This window comes from Sebastes fasciatus, chromosome 10 (assembly GCF_043250625.1).
Source record: "Sebastes fasciatus isolate fSebFas1 chromosome 10, fSebFas1.pri, whole genome shotgun sequence".
Taxonomy (NCBI): Eukaryota; Metazoa; Chordata; class Actinopteri; order Perciformes; family Sebastidae; genus Sebastes; species Sebastes fasciatus.
The window spans coordinates 24373957-24398181 of record NC_133804.1 but is presented as its reverse complement, the minus strand read 5'-3'; the positions used below and the strand labels follow the sequence as shown (position 1 = coordinate 24398181).

Sequence of the window (24225 nt, the reverse complement as noted above, 5' to 3'; positions counted from 1 at the left end):
AGCTAGATGTTTATCAGATTAATATCTATTATCAGTTACTTGAATAACATGACGTTCTGGTTCATATTAGAGTAATACATTCTGTCAAAAGTGCTAGGAAATGTTTTAAGAACAATAAAAAGATTATTTGGGTGTTTTTTGCTGCTTATACAAAAGGCTGTTTAAATGTACAAAAGCAACTTTAACATGTTTTCTACTGTACCTCCTCTCTCCCTCTTGTGCTCCAAGTGCTGCAAAAACAATTATTTGTGTGCGATCATGTCTGATTTTTAGTTGTTTGTGTCTTCAAAGCCTCTGTACACCCACACAGGTGTTTTCAGTTATTCTGGCTGATAAGACCTCAGGTTGAAGGTGGGCCGTAGCTTTGATGGGAATTTATTTGGTCACAAATCTTCATCTACCGATAACAATGATAGAGGTGTAATTTATCCTGCCCCAACAGGTTCAATAAAGCTAACAGCAGACTCAGGAAGATGTCACTCAATTAGTCTATACATGCCCACACAGTCCTGAGAAGAGGTCTAATCATCCAGATTAACTGAAAACACCTGTGTGGGAGTTCAGAGGCTTTAAAAGCTGCAATGTGTTGTACATGGCCAAATGTTCCAAACACATAAGGGGCAGAATGTCACCCCTGGGTCCACGTGGCGTTGGATAATAGACCTTTTCAAGCTTGACAACATAAACATTGTAAATTGGCCCCTTTGTATTTCCTGTTGCAATGTTTCTTAATACAGTAGCTGACAAGAAGTAAACTTGGACCAAAGCTGTTGCCCTAGCAGCAGAATGGTAATGAAAAAGATCCATAGTTTACAAAAGCCGTCTGTGTGTTTACTACGCCACTAACCGGGGCTGTACGGTCTGTGGCAGAAACGAGAAAACGAACCGCATCCCCGTCCCGTCATCCCCACCGCCAGGAGACCACCCCGCCTGGAAGAGAGCGGGAGACAGGCCCCCAGTCGGCGACTGTAGCAACCTCGGATCCAGCGAGCGCAAACCAAAGCGCCAGGGGTCACAGCAGGCTGGTGCCGCTGTGCAACGGAAAGTTTGCTGATCCGGTGGGGAGTCGGAGCGGTCCGGGATCAGACCCCTGGCGCTGGGGTTTGCGCTGAATTGAAGTGGCCACAGACGCCCTGCAGAAACAACAAAATGAGTCGCCCCCTCGCCTCCGCCACCCTGGATTCAATCCAACAAACTATCAAAACGTGCACAGACCCGGCACCTTCAACGTGATTGAAAAGCCCGTGATCGTGGAAGCTCTACTTCTTGGTGGCGAGCAGGACTAGCTGGTTTAGCATGCTCATTTCAGTAGATATCTCTGCACCACAATACATAGACGTCTTTGACATAACGAACACACTGTTACTTCTTCTTCACACTCTGTTGATAATGTTAGTTCATGTTTTAAACTCAAATTCTGTCCAGATCTCACACATTGCACCTTTAAAGTTGCAACAACCACAACATCCTTGGAAGTTTTCAATGTTTTCATGTTAGGAAAATCACACGCAAATTATGTTTTGTTTGTGCTAAAATGCCCCTTAACAGTACAGATGATTCACTATGGATGAAAGACAATTCAACACACACACACACACACACACACACACAGCTTTTAATAAGGCAGATGGCAGAACAAGGTGGTTTTATGCAACACAAACTGCCCGTACTGAACTTTACTCACACATTCTTCACAGGGGGCACAAACACACTCACGAACAAAACACACCTGTTCTCCTAAGAGCACAAACACACACAGGATGACAAGATTGTCCTCAAATGGAGAACAGACTGTCATGACTGTCCTATCCCATATCGTGTGACTGCTGGATTAGAGGAAAGGGCAATATTTCCCTAATGGCCTAATGTTTTGGCTGCCACACGCAGGGGTGATACCTGCAGCCTCACATGCACAGCACACCTGCCTTGTCCCTGTGTGGTTTCACTGTAATAGTAAGGCACTAATACAAACCCAACTAGGTATTTAAAGGGTCAGTTCACCCAAATTACAAAAGAAACATCTATTCTCACGTACCTCTCGTGGCATCTAGCCATGCAGACGGTTATATTTGCGTATATAATACTACTATTTTCTCTCCACTGAAGCACACAGAGCAAATTACCATTCTTTATATAAATGTGTGTGTGCGCTTTGACATTTTGGTGCATGTTTGTGTGTCAATAGCTCCAGGCTGGTTCAGTCAAACCCTGGACTGGAATTCAAGTCAACCACAGAGGGGGGATTTCCACGTGCCTCTCGGTTGTCTTTGGAACATAAAATTGTGCGTCATCCCGTGGCTGCATCCGCCTCACTTCCTCGTGGCTACGGGGCACAAAACTGTTCAGCTGGCAGTGAAGTAACGCCTGACTCACACTTCAGGTAAAGGCTTAATCAATTTATATCATTAGGAAGTCTCGCTTTGAAGCCTGGACTTCAGTGCCATCCAGTGGTGACATCAAAGATGGGTGCTTATTACAATTAAAGGAAAAGTTCACATTAATAAAAATCATAAAACGAGTACTCACATACCCATATATACATTGAAAACACTGCTTGTTGTTTGAATAGGACCTTTTCACAGCAGCCAAGTTGACATGTCATTGCAGGGTAAACACAGGCGTAATTGATCAAATTAATGACGGCCCTGTTCCATTTAGATGAGTCAGGGCCGTGGTATTGTGCATGCTGGCTCACTGGAATGGCGTCCGGTCTGTGAAATCTTGCAGATGCCGTTAGTAGCACCGGAAACACCGAGGCACATGATTTTTTTTTCAGATTACCTGTCTCATGCACTACTGTCGGGATATAGCGACTGTTTTATAAAAATAACTTTTTAAAATCATATTTGCTCCAATCTCGTATACTTCAGCTTTAATGGAGCAATATGTAGCACTGACAGCTAGAGTTTAAGATGGGTAACATTGGAGCCGTGGCCCGTCCGCTCCTCCGGTGAGCTGATAGCAGTCAGTGCACATTTTTCACAATTTTAGGGTTACCTTCTAGACACGACCGTGTTAGCCTATGGCCACCAGCAGTAGTCAGAATCACTTCACCAGCTGTGTGTCTCAAATACTCGCTGTCTTGATAACCCAGCTGCACACGGACTGCAGAGAGATGTGTCGAAGGCTTTTCAGGTAGAATCTAATGTTAACGTTATCTCTGTTGAACCGGTCCGTTACCTTGCTTCCATGGCTGCAGAAGGCTGTGGTTGGTGCCAATTTGTTTCATATGTGGGAACAGGGTGTCTAAATGGGCAGTTCTGGACCGGAATGGAAATTTCAAAGAATATACTGGCTGTTGTTGTCGCAGAAGCCAGTATTTCAATTTAGCATGTTTCCTCTGATGACATATCATGATCATTTTATGATTTATTACAGTAAATATATTACATATCGGTCCTTTAACTTTGGAAGACACCACACTTGAGTTGTCTCACTGACTGTTCAAGCCTCATATTATCTTAAATTGACCTTTAAAAGGTCACCTCACTTACATCTCTCTAGACAGGAGGAACAATAACAGTGAACAATAATGCTTTCATTGGACATGCGGTTTTGCAAGTATTGTTTTACAACAATGAAAAAATGTGCACTAATCCTTTCAGGAGGAAAAAGGACATTGTGGGTTTTTGATAATGAGGAAAACGTATCCTGGTCTTTTATGTCTTTTTCAATAACCAGATGTCAGCTGATAATCCTGTGAACATAATGAGAACAGATTCTGTGTTGCAAACATGTTAAAAGTTAAATGAGTTTCAAAATGAGTCTCAAAATCTCCTTGCAACTCATCCAACAATGTCTGGGCAATATCGAAGGGCAATGTTGCCCTTCATTCTTCATCAACTTGTAAACCTGGAAAGTTTAACCACCAGAAAAATTCAGTCAAATAGCTGATAAAGTGCTAAACACAGTCAGGAAATTCAAAACTACTAACATGTCACATATCACAATACAGATATACGTCTACAGTATGTAACCTAACCAGTCTGCTAACGAGCACAATCATTAGAGCTTCTAATACTTAGGTCACTTTTCATCAACTAATGATGATATCTAATATGACATTAACCTAAATAATGCTGAATGAGCCTCCAAGTTGCAGATAATCAAGCAGCATGTCCACTCACATTGGTCATGTTTGTCCCTCTCATAGCTGGATGAGCCGTACTTGTAGTCCACTTTTCAAAGTGGATTGTTTCTTTCATTGTGTCAAGAATACAGGTTAGCTGTTGTTGATGAGCCACCTCTTTTCCAAGGAGGAAAAACAAAAGTGATTTAGTTACCTAACCCCAAAAAAGACTGAAAACGTAACTACAAGAATACTTAATCATCTCTCATCATTTCACTAATCTCTTTGTTCTGGACATATTTTACATTTTTTAAAGTTGAATTCACAGATAATTCCAGTGGTGTTTGAGAATCAAATTATTCTAACTTAACTAATATTTTGCCCTGGTTAAAAAAAAAAGAAGACAAAATGTGTGAATCAAAACCAGCTGGGACTTACTTTATTCAGGTAAATGTTACAGGGAGATAAAAAAAACAATGGATAGATATGTTCATCTCAACAATCCATGAATGAATATCCACCATCAGCAGGCATGCATAAACTAATCAATAAAGTTTGACTAAATGGACAAAATGCACTTTCTTTCAACACATGTTGAGTCAGCCCAGCCATCATCTACTCATACCAATAGTACAGTGTAATACAATTTAATTCGCATTGACATAAGCAGTAAATACGTACAAGCCTTGTTTTCTTGTCAATTCAAATTGCCTCTCACCACATGCTGGTGTTTTACAGTCAGTATTTCAGGTCACAGACAAGGCAATAAAAGAAAATACAGAAGATCAAAACAGTATAAATCATAGATAAATCTCAAAACTACTTTAGTCTGATACTATAGTAGATACTTTAAAGCCAAATTTCAACATTTTTCTTATTACTAAAATGACTAAAAATAATGAGCCCTAAACACACATCAGGTTATCAACATCAAGATCACAATCTTCTTTCCCCACATATTTAGGTACTAGCTTCAAAATTACAGAATCAAAAGAAGGACTTAAAGATGCCAAACCGTAGGACTAAAATAAAAAGTTAACAAAACGGGGCCGTATTTCAAACATTTAAAAAAAAGGGGATTTTATACTAAACATAAAGCATTTCTATCACCAAACTAAAACACAATATTTAAAAAAAAGATCATGACAACAGATCCGAGCTGCAAAACCAGCTATTAGCAAGAGCGGATTAAGCATACACTTAAAAATATAATTGTTCAGCTGCCGTAAAAGCGAGAGATTTATTTACAGAAAAAGAAGTTAATTAAGTCTGATACGAAGGGAAGTATTGAAAATCATTAATGAAGGACTTTGTCATGAACTCAAGCCAAAAGTAAAGGGATGGCATCCTGCTCCTACTGAATCCTCGCTACAGAGAACATTACATATAGTAAAAATGTAATATTTAGGTAAATTATCAGGGGGACTTTAATGACCTCAGTTAGTTGAAGAAGTAAAGTTTACAGCGAAGGAATTTGAAACATCCTTTGCGGACAACAGGAGGGAATTTGATTAGTTAAAGATGGTATCCAACAGCCAACATTTGGCTCATAAATACAGGATCATAAACACATACGCACAGAGCGACTGTATGCTCATAAGAGCACCGATATACACGAGTGCAAACAATTATGGGGTTGAGTTCTTTATGGGGTTCCTGTAAAGGTGACGTGATGTTACTCTGATGTCATTTTCTGACATATACCTCATTATCATGTTGTAATAAATAAGATAATCTGTTTTCATAGGCTTGTAATCAATCTTTAGTGCATCATTGAAATACAATGAAAACCGTGTTAATATCACGGTGTAAATATACACCTAGAGCTAGTTAACAATCTATTTGCCTTGTTTTTAACTTTTTGTAGGTAATACTTTAAAAGAAAAACATTATAGTCAGGGCAGCTGTGTTGTTTTTATAGAGCTCGTAATACTCCCGAGAATGTTTTGTGTACTGCTCTCATGATCATTTTTCACTACAGATGATTTTATAATCACTGTAATGAAAACACTCAGGTTATCACAGATGTTAATGGACTTGATATGAATTCATACTCGGAAAAAATGCCAGAAAAAGTCAGCAGGTTTGTGTATTTGCAGGTTTTGCAAGTTTAGATAAGCATAATATAAACTTAACTAGATTTGATTTGAAAGGATTAAAAAACAAAAACAATGAATGACACTGCTCTCTTCCTTAAATGTCAGATGTGTCCCTGGTAAAAACACGGGATGAAACATTTCTTGTTAAACAAACAGATTAACTGGAGAAGATATGTAACAGTAGCGGGGTTACACCTGCACACATCCAAGTAAGTGTAGAGATCTTACCGTTTCTAGATTGCATTCGTTTTTTTATAAACTAATGTGTTATAAACAGTTGAATCTTTTCACTGCAGGAAACCAAAAAGTAACCCGTGTTGTTGGCCAAGTTGTTAAAAAATAGTTACTGCATGTTCTGCTGCAGGAGTCGCTATGATCAAACTCAATTACACAATTTTTAAAAAAATGTATCTCAACTTACTCTGATGAATTCCTGTACAATATTTGTAGAGAGAATTATGCCAGACAAAATCATAATACAATCTGCAAGCGTGTTTCGCAAGCCAAAAAATGCCTCGTATAAACCCAGACAGAACGTAAAATAACAAAACAACACTTTGGAGGAAAAATATATTGTCACTGTCCCGTCTTCATCAGCTGTCTTGACCATCCTTGCACTGCTCAAATTCACACAAATTGGGACTCTGATTTATCTCAGTTTACAGTAGAGATATTTAAAGGCACATTCTGCAATATCTCCTATTGCATTGTTGACTTAACAAGGACACACAGTGTCAGGGATGCGAAGCACCTGAAACCAGGCTCAGCCAACAGAATCAAATTGCAGAGCATGCGTCGACTAATACGTGAAGAAAGTATGATGTGGGCATGCCAATCTCACCTTCTACAGGCAAGGAAAGGAATAGCGTCTGTAATCTGACAGTACACCTCCTGCAGTTGCTTTCACTTTTATAGCTGCTGTTTGAGGATTTAGATTTGAATACTTCTGTCTTTGGCGACTGCTTGTGGTAAAAAAGATAGTTGAAAAAAGGAGTAGTACCATAGACTGTATAGAAGAAGTGGACGTAGTCACCGTGACATCACCTGTTGGTTTGTGGACGACGGTTTTGAAGCCTCGAGTTTGGCATTTTGGCCGTTTTTTGCAACCAGAAGTGACACGAGAGGGTGGAGCTAAGTACAACTAAACACTGATTAAGACATTTTTAGGCGACCAAAAAGGTTATAATTAACTTTCATGAACTGAAAACACACTGTGAAAGAGTTAAAGTTGTAAGATGAAAACACGGACAACTCCCAGACTGGACAACTCTGTGGTATCGACCTGTCAATCACAAGGTAGCCACGCCCTAAAGCATCCCCTGCTTTATGGTCTATTTGACTCTAAATGGGACCATCATTTACTAAATGAACATCATGCTGTATTGAAGAAGACGTGAAACTAGAGATTAAGACCATAAACTCATGCTTACAATGTTTACTGAGGTAATAAATCAAGTGAGAAGTAGGCTCATTTTCTCATAGACTTCTATACAATCAGACTTATTTTTGCAACCAGAGGAGTCGCCCCCTGCTGGCGATCAGAAAGAATGCAAGTTTGAGGCGCTACCGCATTGGCTTCACTTCTCAGAACCGGAGGTTGCCGCTCGGGTAAGACAGAAGGGCCATGTACAAATATTAGCAATGACTAACTTGAATAGGTTCTGGTCTGGTCCGTCTCTGGCTCTGAATACTTGAATTATGTTGTTGCCAATTTACATATCTGTTATTTATTACAGCTATAAAAAGCTGCAGGTGCAACATTTATTGCCTGCAGGTGGCGCAAGTGTTAAAATTGCAGCAGCTATTTCTTTCCTGAAGGGAAGCAACATAGACATCTGCAGGTCCTAATTGGTGGTGCTGTTACTTTCCTCCCCTATAGGTGGTGCAGATTGGCATGCGATGAAGGGGACAGCTTCCCCTTGTGGAAAACCTGCTAAACGTGAATGAGCGAGTTGGTGAGTGAATTACAAAACTAGCTCCAGGAGGTGCTTCGCATCTGAAAAAAAATTACGACACCTGAATCATTAACGGCTCCACCCATTTGTCAGCCATAGTCATAGTTAGCGATGATGACATAATAAGGCCGAGTAGGAAATCTCGCCGACTGTGCCTTTAAATGTCTTGCAGGATGCAAATGTTTCAAAGTAAAAGGTTTGTTACTTCTTCTCAATCTTCAGTGTTTGTACAAAACTCCAAAGGTCCTTGACCACCTGAGGAAGGTACGGTGAGAGAAGAGGGAGGGATAACAACAGAATAGGAGAAAGAAAGAGACAGAAATTATGAATCTTCCAAATGAAGTGCGATACAGCATTAGACATATGACTCACTTTTACTCCGACATGCTTTTGTGCGTCCCGCCTGCTGTGGGAACGCTGAGTTTAGATGGGGCTGTTGGGGAACGACGAGGGGTTGGGTGGGGGCAACAGTACATACCAGAGTATATGACTAGGTGCTCCAGGTCTGACAGATCTCAGCCTTGGCTGATGAAACCAAAGCACTTCCACAGATGTTTCTACACACTGGGATCAACAAGCTTCCCCCCCCGACCCAACTCCACCCCCACTCTTTTCCTTGTCCACCCAGCCCTCGTGCCGGTCTAAAGAGCTTTCACCTGCTCTCATAACTGTACAGTTAACATTTTAACACGGCAATGCAATCACAAATGAATGTTCAAATAGTCCTTTTCAAGTGGCCGCCTTCTTACAGATGCTGTGATACAGAAAACGCAGCTTTACTATCCGACACACTGCCTAGAATCATTTAGTCTGAGGTGATAATTTGAAGGGTTTTGGGTGATTAAAGCTGCAGTTGGTAACTTTCAGCAAATATGAAAAAGTTATTTTTATAAAACTGTCACTATATCCTGACAGTAGTGCATGAGACAGATAATCCCCAAAAAAACATGTTCCTCTGTGTCCTCCTGTGCTCCTAATGGTATTGCAAGATTTCGCTGCACAACCAATCAGAACCGTCTCTAACGCAGCTGCAAATCACTGCTCGCGAAACTCGCAAACTCCTGTCAAACTGTGAAACAAGGCAGCAGTGATCAAATATGAATCAATATTCTGTTACTGTAATGCCTATTTATCGCCTCAAATGTTTTCAGAAATATATTTTAGTGTACTGTTTAGCTGTAAAATCAGAAAGTTGAAAGCCATGTTGACAACAGTCCGGGCAAAAACAAGCACCGCCCACCCACCGGAGCAAACTGCCTCATTTTACAGCTAAACAATACACTACAAGATGTTTCTGAAAAAATTTGAGGCGAGAAATAGGCATTACAGTAACAGAATATTGATTCATATTTGATCAGCGATGACTAGTTTAACAGTTTGATTGGAGTTCGCGAGTTTCACCAGCAGTGATTGGCAGCTGCGTTAGAGACTGCTCGGCTCTGATTGGTTGTTTTCCTTCGGGCACATTGAAATCTTGCTAAAGAGCACTAGGAAGACACACAGGAGCATGATTTTTTTCACAAATCATCTGTTTCATGTACTTCTATCAGGATATAATGACAGTTTTATTAAAAAATAACTTGTTATCATATTTGTTCAAAGTTACCTACTGCAGCTTTAATGCATGCTCTGCAAAACAATGTGCAGGGTCTGTTGTTTTTCTTCTGAAATGACAAGCAGCATTAGAAAAGATTTAAGTCCTGCATTTAGAAAAAAGCCTCTTTTGGGTTGGTCAAAGGCCTTGAATGTGATAGAGACTGGTACCATCCACATACCACCAGTCCCTTCATTAAGGCTACAAAAGACACACACTCCTGTAAATCACTGAGAAAGAGTTTGCCTTGGCAGGTGTACTCCCATTCCATCTCGAAAGAGCCCGCTTACACAGAATGAATATAATTCAAAGGGAACACGCTGTGCTGGAGAGACTTTTGAGGCATAATGGACAGTGTGTGGTAATGAGGACAGTGTGAGGAACAATAATGCATTCCTGGGTATCTATCAAGGCAAAAAGCTCTTAAAGCTTGAAATGAAGGTTGATGTAAATGTAGCTGTGGCTACAAACCAGACAACTCCCCAAGTGTTTATGGGACTACATGCATAGATCATAAAAGCAAAAAAAAAGCTGGAAATGAATATAAATTGCACATACAAAATGTAAAAAGAAATCTCAGATGCCTCATAATCAGGGCTCTCAAAAACATGTGCAAACAATATACATAATATATCAAATGACTCATGATCACTTACTTTTTTGTCCAAGATTTTGAAAGCACTCTTCACGTAATTCTCAAACTTCTGCTCGGTCTTCGGTAGTGGTTTTCCCTGATGGATAAAAGGGCCATTAAATCATCAGCTTAACCGTGCGTCAGACATTCAATTAAGAGAGGTAATTTGCAAAAAACAGGATGACAGCCTTACCTCCTTTGCTGCCGTTGACAACTTGCTCTTAATCTCAGTCATAGAGGGAGATTTAGACGGGCCGGCCTGGGGTTTGTCTTTTCCTGGGGCAGGTGTCTTGAAAGATATATCAACTAGATAAGAAACACTGATTGATATGTCAAATAGAGAGAGATTTATAGAGTTGTAGATAAGAAGATAACTTCATATCAGGCTACAATATTTCTTCTTTTACTCAGGTTCAGCTTGCTATCGCTGTGTATTTTTCCTGTGTTCTTGTTTGAACTCAACACAAAATGTCAAAACTTGTTGCTGATGAATCCATTTGCTGACCAACAAGCCAGTCTGGACTACAGCCCTACCATGACCCATTTAGTCTGGGTCTGTGTTTACAGGCTTGGCGTGGGCAACCAGCTGGATGAAGATAAAAGCACTAGAAAGGACAACAAATTCTAACCTAATTACACCATCTTTCTTTTTTTTTTACAAATACATCAGGTACAAATTATGGTTTTATTGTTCGCAAGCAGGAGAGGGCAAGCCCTGACTCTCCAATGAGTAATAGAGATGGTTTGTCGAACATGTTTTTCCCCTTGATGTAGGAAAAAAAGGGCAAAGTGCAACTCATGATGTGCTTGTTTTTCAATTAAAGTTACGCTGACATCAAATTAATGATTTCCACAAGAAAAGATTACACTATGGATGGTCAAGACTAAAACAACACTGCCACAAGCAAACCTCCTTTATCATTTTAGGTGACATTAAAGGTGCTATCTGAACACATGAAGAGCAGCAAGAGCACTGAACTTAGCGGGGCCCACAGGTGTGTTCAGACCCGGGCAGTCGATGCCCCAGAGGTCCTCAATTAGGAAGAAGTGTCTGAATGTGACACGACAACAACACACACTACACACGCCATACGCCGTGACTGCATGTTACACAAGCCACAGAGCTTGTCCCTACATGTAAAGCCAGTGTTGGAATCCAGTGAAATTGCAGGGTTTCATTGATAGCCAGAGACGCATTTGAAAGAAGAGAGGAGCCATGTATGAAGTAACTCCAAAAAACAGCAAAACCTCATGAGTCAGTAATTGGTTTTCAGTGATTGTCTCTATGTCAGAACACTATATCATTCTACACTGCAGTTATGTAGCTCAGTGGGTGGAGAATGGCACAGATCATTTCAGGGTAAAGGTCTCTATTCCGACTGGAAACAGCACGCATTGTAAATAGGTTTGGATATCTTTTTTTTTGTACAAGATTTCAGCAATTTGTATCCTCATTTCTATTCACTGGTTCCAATTACTGTCATTTTTAAAGGTCAGAATTTAAAGGTGCTAAATGCAACATTTGGAGTATTCATATTGCCTCCGCAGCTAACGGTGCCAAAAGTGAACACAACGGCAACAGAGCTGACAGTGTTAACCAGGGTGAACCGGAGGGTTGGCGCTACGCTTCCGTTTGTCGGGACGGCATTATCAGCTGGAACCGCTGCATAAGTGCAGTGCGCGAATATGCACTAAAAGGCACATGCAGCCAGCCTGGTTGTGTCAACAAAGCATGGAGAAGCTCGGATTACAACACGCACAGAGGCAGAGCGACTTCATTCTCTGCTCAGGTAGACATTACTCTTCTATATCTTTACATTGCAAATAGTTGTTTGCTCTCGACATTGTATAGAGCATCTTTAACCAAAATATATTAAAATCAAAAACTGTGTTTATCTTCAGCAGATTTAATTTTAGGCTGCCATAAACGCTGCTTTGCCATAAATGTAAGATGTAGGCGGAAGTGCAGTAGGTAAAAAATGTTGCTGTCAGGAACAGATAAGTGAAATCGAAAAGCAGGTTTCTTAACAATCTCCCACTTGAACTGGTTGTTTGAATAAAAGCGATCAACAAATGTCTTGTGTTACTACTTCAAACACCTTTAGCAACTTCAGGCTTTGAAAACCAACCGGTTAAAGACTTGAAATGTTTAAAAACAGGTGGAATGATCTGGAGGAAATAAAATTCTGTAACTCTTTGGAAAATGCAGTAATCTGTCCCTGTCCCCAAGAGATCTGCATTTTATAGCAGAGATCAAAAGGTATAAAATGAAGAAAACCTTGACGCACACATACCACACTACAAAAAGAAAAGAACACATATGCTGCTGGCTCCCGGCCAGACAAATGTACTACGTATTTTTTATTTATGGGAAGCTCTACTTCCAAGGGACAGCTGTGGACCCGAAACAGCTGATAAACACACAACGCCAGCGAGCTTTTTCATCTGGACCAGACACTGATTACAGATGCCACGAGACATGGAAGTTAATCACAAGCACACTATCATTTGATGCAGTGTCTTGTCTTCAATCCAGTGCAAACACATGGTGTGACAACTTTGCTCATCAGGTCTGTCCAGAGCTGGTAGTTGTCATTTAGTTGGAATGAGAGCTCTGGGGGCCCTCGTCTGGGGAAAACGTCAGGTCACTTGGAACTGACTTTAATCCTATGATCCTTGTACATAAAGGAGTTCTTTGGACATGTTTCATGCACAGCAGGTCCAGTCGGTCGAGTCATAGTTAGAAGCCAATGTCCTTACACTCACGGGAAAAGTAAATAAGCACTAACAAGAAAGGCACCTGCTGTAACACATGTCAATCAGTCGCTAAAACAATGACTCACACCCTTTTGGGATAAGCCTGAGTGAAGCGGTACACGCTTTACGACTGTGACGTGTGCTTGAAGGCATCAGCTTCTCCAAACCCATCAATCAGAAGACACCAGCTGCAAGATAGTTACTTCGGTTCAGCACGACTCAAGTTAGCTGGTTCTCATGTCGAGCCTGTTACACAACAAGGTGCAGCCTCACGCTGGGCTGCGAGAGGTGAGAACTGCGGCGCTGGCAGCAGATCTGACAAGCCAATCTAATGACCAGTCACCTGCGTTTAGTAAAGAAAAAACAGACATACACGCCCGCTTCCTCGCTCCTGAGGGGCATCTGGAAGCGCAAGCTGCACCAGACATCAAACGCCAGTAATGAGAGCAATTGGGAGAAGGTGTGGCCAGGAAGTGAGGGGTGTGAAGAGGTTGTAGAGAGGGAACAGTTGTTGTGTAGAAGTGGAGAGGGGATGGGGGCAGTTGGAGCTCCACGGGCCAGAAAGTTAAACTGGCGGGATGGTTTTCGGCGGTTCAGCTGCCCATCGGCTAATCCCCCAGAGCATTTCAAGAGCCACTGTGTTATGTCTGGACAATGGCCACTACAGAATTAGCTGCACCCTCCCACACACCAAGAACCTTGGCCCTGGGGGGAATCGCTTCATCACCTCAGAAATTCATCAATCCAGAGGCTCGGTTGTTAACATGATGAAAATTACAGAGCTTTCTATCAAGAAGTCAAGACAAGAAATGACAACTTTCTAAAGTGTGGTGGGTGTGTGAGATGTTGAGCCAGCATTTGCATGCCAACACATAATGCCTCGGGTTTCTGTCCAAGTCATTTCTATCACAGTAACACGCCTTGTGAAATTTGTAAACTTGCAGAGAGGAGCTTGCCAACTTGTATTCCCTCATGTGTACGTGTGCTACAGGGAGTTGGGGGGCATCAAAGGTGGCTGCAACTCAAGACGGCCGGGGTCAGGCCGAGGGGTCGCGGGTTTAAACCTTGCCCCAGGAAACCCGTTTAGAGGTCAGGTGTGTTTGCTTAAAGAGAGGCAGAGTTCAAGCTGTGGGTTTTGAGAGGCGGCTGTCCAAGACATTCCATCCAAGAAATTAACTATCAGGTTGAGCTAATTGCAATGTGCATTTATCACATTCCTTGGCTGTGGAATGGGACGGCTCTCCAAGTTTTTTTTTGTTTTCTCCTTTTTGGGCATGTTTTAATTGTAAAAGCCAATAAATGCAAACAATTACCTGAAGAGACACTTTGTGTCTTCTCAGGCTCAAGCTTGAACAGAAACAATCGAACATAAAAAGAAGTTGTTTGCAGAGGGATTTTTAAAAATTATTTTTGAAGTGCACTACATTGTGTAATGCATTTAGCTTGCAGGTCTTATCATGTTTCCACTTCAGACATACTGTAAGAAGTGGGTGATCCATGGCTGTTTGCAAAGAAGCAAAAGGTTTTACATTTGTTGCTCTTCACTGCTTTATTCTTACGTTAGGTATATCAATCTATCAAAGTTGCTTCTCAATGACGCAGTAGATTAATGCATACTTCTTTGTCTGTTCTTCTTTAAAACTCTAATTTTCATTCTCCACCATTCTCTTATATACTTCTGAAAGTGACATGATGTATTTCATTAGGAACAGAGTTGCTGGGTTTGACTATATTTTGGCATAACTGCAGACCTAATTAATCAGTCGGATAATGTCCTGGACTACTGCACAAATCTAGCTTTATTATTATTATTATTATTAATATACAGGCCTAGGATGGGGGGTAAGAGGGGCATTTTATAGGGAGGGGTGCAATACAGATGCAATATAGATAACAGTTTTTAGATATCAGTCATTGGTTTTCTGACCGGCTAGAAAAACATCACATTATGTTGTTTAAAACTGAAAAATAACACAACAACAACAATGAAACAGGGGTCCGGGTCCGTCTTCATTGCACCTGTAAACCTGTGTTGCCCGTCCAATAAACAGTGATGAAAAAGCTTAGCTGACCCTAATAGCTGACCCCTGTTCTACAGTATAACAATCGGTCAACAAACTAATTATAAAAGCCACAAGCCAACTACAAGTAAAGAAAGCTGAGCAGGTGATGCAGCCTTTCTTACCTTAATCTGTGGTTTGGCTGCTGATCCTGATGGTTTTCCTGCAGGGCCGTTTTGTTTCACTGGAGTCTTGTTGGGCTTCTTTGCTGAAATCTCTGGGCTCTGAGAAAGCAAAGAAACACAAACAACATTCATAAATAAGACATTCGCCAGTATGACATCCCTACGTTTTAGGAAACAGCTCAAAACACCTGTCTGCTTTACTGAAATGCTCATAAAACATGTCAATAAATATGTATATGTAAAAAAGGGACAAGAAGAAAACAAGCAGAACTCTGTCTTTGTATTAAAAGCATCACAGTAAATCAGTGTAAACAAAACCAAACGTGAGATGACAGCAGGGGGCACCATACTGAGGTTAAAAGCAGCTGTACATTTAACCAACACTTCATGAAAAACTGCCCTGACTAACTTTGAAGTAACTGAATTACACTACTACAAAGGTGGAACACTTTAGATCGCTGGCTAATTACCATATTTAACGGCCCCCTATATATAGTATATATTATCCCTGTTGGTTAGTTTCAAACTGTGGTTCCTTTGTTGTGAACGTGTGACTTTTAGACAGCTCCTCCCTGACATATTATGTTGAAAATTAAAATAACTTTGCCTCTTTGGGGCTCTGGTAGTTGTGTCATGTTGTTTTGAAAACTCTCATATCAAAGCTATAATTGCCAAGCCTCTTTTATAGCTGACAAATTATAATTGGCATGTAACATGATGTGAACCACATTTTGTAGAAGTGTGCAATTGTGGTTAATTTTCTTTAGGCTTCTTCCATGAGGTGTTCATGCTATTTTCATTCACCCCTGTAAAGTTGTAATAGTATGATTTCTGCATGTGTAAACTATTGTTGAAAGCATTTTAACCCATGAAGACAAAAGTGTACATTATTCTACAACAAGAAAAAACAAGAAGCATAACAGCATAAAGTAATTCTAAAAGCTAAAGGAGTAGTGGCAGTCCTAATGTTAAAGGTGCAATGTGTACGAATTAGCCATATGCTCCAGACAAATAGGGGGCGGCATTTCACCTCTGCTACTGGGTCCATACAATCTAAATTTACAGTCAATAGTTATTAAAAAAAAAAAAAAAAAAAAATCAGATTTGATATGTAATAAAACTGAAATCATCTCCAAGCAATATATGAAATGACTAAAGGAAGCACAAGACACACTTAGTAATTTGTCACTGATCAGTAACTTATTACCCCACATAACTTGTCATTGTTGTTCTCCACACTGGAGGCCGTCCTGTCAGGTTTCCATTGCTCTCAGTCACCTGCGTAATTACCTTGTAATAGCCGAGGCAAGTACCTGCGTTTCCTGAGCACCAACCCTTCCCTAGGAATGAGCTAGAAGTGTAATTGCCAGTGTTGACATAACTGCTACAAGGCAATTACACATGTTATTTCCTAGAGCAGTGCCTGGTAATAGAAGATGCTGTAAGGCTGTTACAGTGTGGTTGCAAAGCTTTTTTTTCAAATTAAAAGGGATATTAATACACAAAGTATTGTGTGGAATATTGTGCTTTCTTTAAATCCTTCATAGATGCGTTTCAGTGCATGTGATTGGTATTTTGAACTCAGAATGACCCAGAGTTTTAGATAAGATGATTTCCTTGGGTTTTAGCCTCTCTCCTTTCTGTGTGTATTATAATAATCTTTCACCACTTTGGTTTGGTTTTGGTCTTTGCTTGTGCCACAAAGTGAAGTACACAACTAAAAGACTTGAAAGTGTAGACAGTTTTCTACGTGACAAGATAAGAACAGAGTTGTCATAAGTGGAAAGCCACAAAGTTAAGACACCTGTCTCTGTCGTAGCAAGCTTTTTTGAATCTTTTAACACATAACCACATTGAAACAATTAGCAAATAAACTATGTTTTTTCTCATTATTCCACTTAGTGTCTTTATCTTATTCTCTGTTAAGACTAACTGGAAGTCAGCTACATGACTGTTTGCGGTCTCCATGAATGCCGTACTCAAGGTGTAGCAGTCTCGAGGCTTGTGTTGGAGCAGTCTGAGATGTTCAAAACCGCAAACTATGATGTTTTTGACAGATTTCAACCGAACAAAGGAGTCTTCTCAAATACAAGTTAACTCAGCTATCTATTTCTCTAAACATTGATTGTGTTGTGTTCTCAACGCCAACACTGGCACTGCACGGCTGCTCTGTTGCTAAAATTATGATAATTGTCTCAATTAAGGACGTAAGATTTACTTGTCATGGCAATGCTGTCAAATCTAAATACAAGACACACATAGGCCACATGCCTCAGGCTCTCAATGCTGCAACAAACATCCAGTGTGGTCCAACGCAGGACTGAAAATTATGCAACTCCATAAACGTGTACGCTCTTCACAAAGGGCAGAAAACATCAACACCATGTGACCAAAAAATCAACACAGGCACACTTTCAGCTACGTGTAGTTAAACCTCAAATTGAACTACGATAAGGGCTTGAAAATTCACTCTAATACTGTAATAATGTTGTTTAACCCAAGGAGCCAAACCAGAACTTTTGACAATCTAAAATAGAGTCTAAAATAAGCAATGTTTACAGATTTCTATGGCTGTCCTCAGCCAAAGAAATTTTTAGTCCGCTAGCACTCAAACAATTGTCGACTAATTGATTAGTTGATTTAATCAACAGATCTGTAAAAGTGAGTCTCTCCACAAAGAATCCCACAAAAGCACCACTTTAAATCTTGTGTTTTCCAGAGATGTGCCCATAAGTGTGTCAAATAATAATTGTTCCCAGTCCTACTTTCTAGAGTTTTGTGCTTTCATTACTAAAGAGTGAGAAAGAAAAACTACGGAGCTAAAGAGAAGAAGGGTGAAGAAAAGGATTAAGGTCATGGAGGGGAGGGATACGGGGAGACGGAGGTGGAGGTATTGGAGGAGAAGACAACAGAATAAATCAACAGGTGACAGAAATGCTCAGCTGTCATCTGACCCTGAGGCGAGGATCGACGCTCACGTCGCAGGTATGCGCATCTGCCCCGCTTTGATCTTTTGCCTGGCACAGTTTGCACACTTGGATAGCGTGTTTAGAAGAAAAAAAAAAAAAAAAAAATCACAAACAGACACCGACATAAAAAATGAGGCAGATACACACATACACCCACACACTTGCAAATGATTGTGGTAACACGCAAAACAAGTGTTCAAAGGCAAAGGCCAGGTGCAAAGCTGAAATGGCATGAGAGACGATAAAAAGGAGCAATCATATTAACAGTGGGATGACAGAGGGACAAAGATATGCAGGGTTACAGAAAAAAATGGGGGAAGATGTTTCCCATAACTGGTGTGTGTGTGTGTGTGTGTGTGTGTGTGTGTGTGTGTGTGTGTGTGTGTGTGTGTGTGTTCATGTGTGCTTTTCTGCATATCTGTACTCTAGGTATATTGTTAATGTTTGCAGAATGCGTTCATTTTCGCAAGTATGCATGTGTACGTACACATTTCCAATAAGTGTATATGTCTACAGTATGTATATATATACCTTTGAGTGTGTGTGCGTGCGTGTGTGTGTATGTATAGGATAACATAGTGCCGTCTTGTTGGTGAGACGGTGAGAATTCAAGCAGATTACAGAGGAGAAATCCGATCATTACGCCACACAGACCCTGTGTTTTACTCGTGGAAAACAGGTGGGTACATGAGCGAACAGGATGAAAAAGTTCCATGTTTTGTCTCATGCAGAAAGGTGGACGGTCAGTGAGTGCAAGAATGGGAAGGGCCTGCTGAAATGAAATGCTACCATAGGATACAGTCTGTGGGAGTTTACACGATGTGGTAGAAACACAAGGGGAGCCGGTAGACTACAGCAACACAGAGGAATTCCTTTTACACGAGAAAAAAAAAACTGAGGGCAAGCCCTTGGCTACCCTGACACCTGGTGGACAACAGGGGACTGGAGACACTCCAATTTAATTTAATCTGTATAGATTAAAGTTTGGTGATCTACAAGAACTTTTAGTTTGGTTTGGAATTGATGCAACAAAAGGAGTTTAAAAACACAGCAGATGCCTTCAAAAATACACAAAAAACGAATCTCATTCCAATCTATTTAACGTTATTCAAACACAATCTAAAACTACTAACGCTTGTTCAATTATGTGGTGTTCATAACCCAAAAGAACAGATGAAGAAGTAACTGAAAAGGAGCATCAGTTCAGACTCATTTTATCACTATAAACTTTCAAAACACATGATTCCTAACAAATGTTAACATCATCCTCTTATACCATTTAATGTTAAAGTTGCATGTTTTGTTTAACAAGGACAGAAATGTATCTTTCAACCTACCTTGGTATGATTATTTAGTGGCACTCAAGTTCAAATAACATTGTTTCAGCTGCCCAGATGAACCAAACTGAGCATCAATAAACAGTAGCTCTAGGTTGGCATGTTGTTTTTTCAATAAATTCTGATTTAAGTTAGTGACAATCACACCGAGTCGTGCAAGTCATAGATTGGTGATATTGTAAATACTTAATTGCTGATGTTTGCTTCTAAGTTACCTAAGTATATTGCTGCATGTGATGTAAAAGATAACACAGCCTGCTGTAAAATGATACGTATGGTTTATATTCCCATATCCCGCCTCACTGTGACACACTACATGGTTTGAAAACTATCACATATTTGTATTTATTGAACCGTACCTGCTCTTCCCAAACACTCATTTTTATACTGCTATGATTTCTACCTGGATTTATTGAAGTTTATACACGACTGACATCGGAATCAGATCATGATATCCTTGGAAAGTGTAAGTCACGCTGAATCTAAAAATATGTGTATCATGTCTGTGTGCCACACTGAGGAGGTGTGCCTCATATATGAAAGACCTCTACAGTATCCTGCAGCTACTGTCAACATTATTTTGCAGGTACAAAGTTCAAATCATAAAGAGGAACAAAAAACAGACCAGGCTTACTTTTTTGAGCTCTTTTCCGGCGTTCTTCTGAGGCTTCACATCATTTTCATCACTGTCGGCATCTTCGTCATCACTATAAAATAGAAAAAAAACATTAACTCCAGTAAAAACAATATGACAGAGTTGTCTCTCTGCACAAATGCAACAAACAATTTGGTGAATAAAATTATTCCTTATATTATTTGTGCATCTGACTAACAGTTTAGGCAGATAAATGTGTTTTTTTTAGGCATGCAATGTGACAGGAAAAAATCAGTATAAGAAAAACATACTCGTCATCATCCTCGTCACTGTCGTCTTCATCATCGTCAGAATCCATCTTCAGTTTTTTCTACAAGGAGAATGAATCATGATTTTGTCAGAAACACTATTAGTGCTTTACAGGGGGCCTGGCTGGTCATTACCTTTTTGGGTATTAGCATTGGGTGAAAAATTAACAAGAAACCTTTTCAATATTGACTTTTTCACTCAATGTAACAACATGCAGTGTTTCCTCTGTATTTGTCTAGTAGCTGTGCAGAAAATAAAAGTTTTCGCAAACTTTATTTAATCTTTCTTTCATCTAAACCTAAAATAAAGTTTTTAAAAATCATACATCATGATTAGTTAGTTAAAACTGTGTCTTTGGGACAATTTTCCCTCAGTCGCTAAATGAACACACTGAGGTAGCTACCAATGGAGGCTTCTTCCCCGACATCAGGCTCGCAGGCCGCTTCACTGGTGACGAGTTGTTCTCCTCTTCTTCATCCTCTGAATCCTTCACACCTGCCAAAGCAAACACTGCTTACTGACACGGCACAGTGATGCATTCTGTTTAATTCAGATTTACCTGGACAGCCCTTGTATGGACTCTCAAACATTACTGGAAACGGAGTGTGATATTTGTCATCAATGAATCAGTGAAATGCTAGAATTCGAACCATTAGAAATATAATCTCTCTCTCCTTATCAATCACTGTGGTAGTATTAAAAGCAAAAGTATTTGTAAAATCATTGTTTGTGATTAGTCAAAGTAAAAAGAGTAGCGCTGTTTTTCTATTTGAAAAAACTTTCTTCTTAACCCCATTTTTACCACCAAAACAAACCGTAAAGAAGCAAATCGTAAAGGAACAAGTTCACCCCAAATTTAAAGTCTGAAGAAATATGATGGACACTTTATGTTTTATGGGTCTATAAAATGAAGCTCCATTAACTTAACTTTACTTTTGATTGATTTTGTGTGGAGTAGGTAAGGACTTCATTTTAATTATGTGGTGAACTGTCATATTTTGTATGCGTTGTGTCTGTAATTCTAGAAGAAGAAAAGGCCTTAATACTCACTAACAAAATGCTGCCCGCTGATGTGAACTGGTCCAGAGCCGGACTGGAGACGGAAGGTAACTGGAGGTGTGATCTCAAATCCGCCTAAACTCATCTGGACAAGTAAAAGATAACAGTTACAACAACAAAATCAGCAATTTAATCATTGATTAGTGTACTATTTGCATCCTTTAATAGGATAGTATATGCATTTACATTTTTCACCTCTGGATTCTGTATGCTCCATGGTATGAATTAGTCATCCTTTTTAGCTTTTGTCATTTCATTAAGCACTAGTTCAGAAAAAGATAATTACAAAACTACTATTAAAGATTATACATATTGCCTAATAGATATGGCTTTTCTTTACTTGTATACCATTGACTAGCCCCTTAAAGGCTTTACAAAATGATCTCAGTTATGGCGTTCACTCACAGAGGGCAGGACGGACGGTTTCAGGACAACCAGCGGCACCTTGGTCGATTTTCCATCATAAGTGAGGCCTTCGACTTCCACCATGTGGAACTTATCCTCAGCCTCGGCTCCCAGACACACCTGGAAAGCAGCACAGCTGACTCAACAACACAGGCACCATCACTATTGTTCCTGATACCCTTTGACCCGATGCACCATGAAGACTGCAGGTTTTAACAGACAAACTTTATGTTTCCTCTTTGGAATCTATAATAATAGATCATAATATATTTGCTGATTAAATTTCATATATTTAATCTGAATCTGCACAAAGTAACTAAAGGAGTTAAACAAATGTAGTGGAGTAAAAAAGAGCAACATTTGCCTCTGAATTATAGTGGAGTAGACGTATATAAAGTAGCAGAATATTGAAATTGTACTTAGTATAGTAATTGAGTAAATGTACTTAGTTACTTTCCACCACTGGGTTTTCCTCATGTGTGACCTCCTTGCTGTATAGCAAACGTTACAGACTGCTACTTCATATGCAACCCTCATGATATCTCCCTTTAAAACATGCCACATGATTAATCTTTAACAGTTTCATATCCTAGGTGCAACAGAAAGAGTCCTCCTTACTGCTTTGAGTGACAGCTGCTGCTCTGTGTCATCGTCGTCTACGTCAACTTTGAACTCCCGTTTGTCCGATTTGAGGGTACAACCTGCAGAAAACCAGACGTGCAACGTGTTACTAACCTCGTGTTTGTACTTATCTGCAACAAAAACACACACATGCATAGAATAACATTGACATGCAGTGGTTTTACTATCTGTGTCTGCACGCCTTTGCTCGGCTAGCTAACAAAAGAGCTGAATTGGCGCCAGTAAAGGGCTCTTTAGCTTCACTTCCTCCACATAAACATGTTAAATATCTACTTGTGCATGATTACATTGCAGTAAAACTGATTGTGCGACCGAAATTTCTTCTTTTTTTTTAAAGGTTTGCCAGAATAAACGAGCTCACCAAACAAGTACATTTGTGGTCTGCTCAAATCTGAGATATCGTCCTCCATCTTTGTTGTGGGTGGTTACACTTCCGTAAACTGGTGTGACGGACACATGGGAGAGCCAATAGGGAGGCAGAACGTCACTGACGTTTTGAAAACACTTGGACCAATAGGATTAAAGAGTGGGCGGGACAAATGAAGATAAGATATAATAAGGTATTCCATGTTTTAAAGGGATTACCAGTAAACTATACAGCAAAGAGGCAAAACACAGTGGTGGAAAGTAACTAAGTACATTATTGCTCTTTTTAATTTCACTACATTTCTTTAACTCCTTTAGTTACTTTGTGCAGACTCAGATTAATTATATGAAATTCAATCAAGAAATATATTATGATCTATTATTATTGATTCAGATAAGATGAGACTTTATTGATCCAGGCCTTTTTCTCACAGCAGACATTTTGACTGTATGTTAAATACTGTTTCCAAACAAGATAACTAATGTAATCATCTCTATTTGGTTGCAACATGCTGTTGGTTCACACTTCTTTTTCCCTCGATATTAAACCTAAAAATACAACACATATGTGCAAATTATATCACTAACTATAGGTCAGTTTTGCAAAGAAAGTCGCTGCATCATTAATCACACTTTGTGACATAATGATAGCAAAATAGGTTATTGCCAAATCCAATAATTTAATAATTCTTTGTAAAGCTGTAAGACATCTGTACTTTACTTGTGTTGAGTATTGAGTAACAAATATATTATGATCTATTATTATTATAGATTCCAAACCTATACCAAACTTCATTACTGTTTTAAGTACCAACCAAAATGTACGGACAGTTGGCATCAAATGCTTGGTCAGATTCTTAATCTAGTTTACTTGTACTTTGATCAGATATATTTGATCTAGTAGTGTAGTGATACTCCACTACATTTGTTTAACTCCTTTAGTTACTTTGTGCAGATTTAGATTAATTATATGAAATTTAATCAACAAATATATTATGATCTATTATTATTATAGATTCAGATAAGATGAGACTTTATTGATCCAGGCCTTTTTCTCTCACAGCAGACATTTTGACTTGTCAAAGTAGGAAAAGCATAGGTGTTAAGATAAGATAAGATATTCCTTTATTAGTCCCGCAGTGGGGAAATGTGCAGTGTACAGCAGCAAAGGGGATAGAGCAAAAAACAAGAAGCATCAGCTAACACACTAAAACAGAGCTAAACGAAGTGTAACAAAATATGAACCATTT

General features: G+C 39.6%; 1 protein-coding gene across 2 annotated transcripts; it reads right to left on the bottom strand.

Annotated features, from left to right (window-relative positions):
- Positions 1-4480: 4480 nt before the first annotated feature.
- Positions 4481-23068, bottom strand: npm1b (nucleophosmin 1b). Of its 2 annotated transcripts, none has more exons than XM_074649087.1 (11): positions 22971-23068; positions 22586-22668; positions 21968-22087; positions 21554-21647; positions 20907-20998; positions 20506-20564; positions 20234-20306; positions 15294-15392; positions 10545-10640; positions 10374-10448; positions 4481-8378 (listed from the first exon to the last, which is right to left on the bottom strand). In XM_074649087.1, the coding sequence occupies exons 1-11, from the start codon at positions 23017-23019 to the stop codon at positions 8325-8327; spliced, it is 894 nt and encodes a 297-aa protein (XP_074505188.1). In that variant the 5' UTR covers positions 23020-23068; the 3' UTR covers positions 4481-8324. The 2 variants fall into 2 exon arrangements, with proteins under 2 accessions (XP_074505188.1, XP_074505189.1); XM_074649088.1 differs by having other exon boundaries at positions 22982-23041.
- Positions 23069-24225: the final 1157 nt, after the last annotated feature.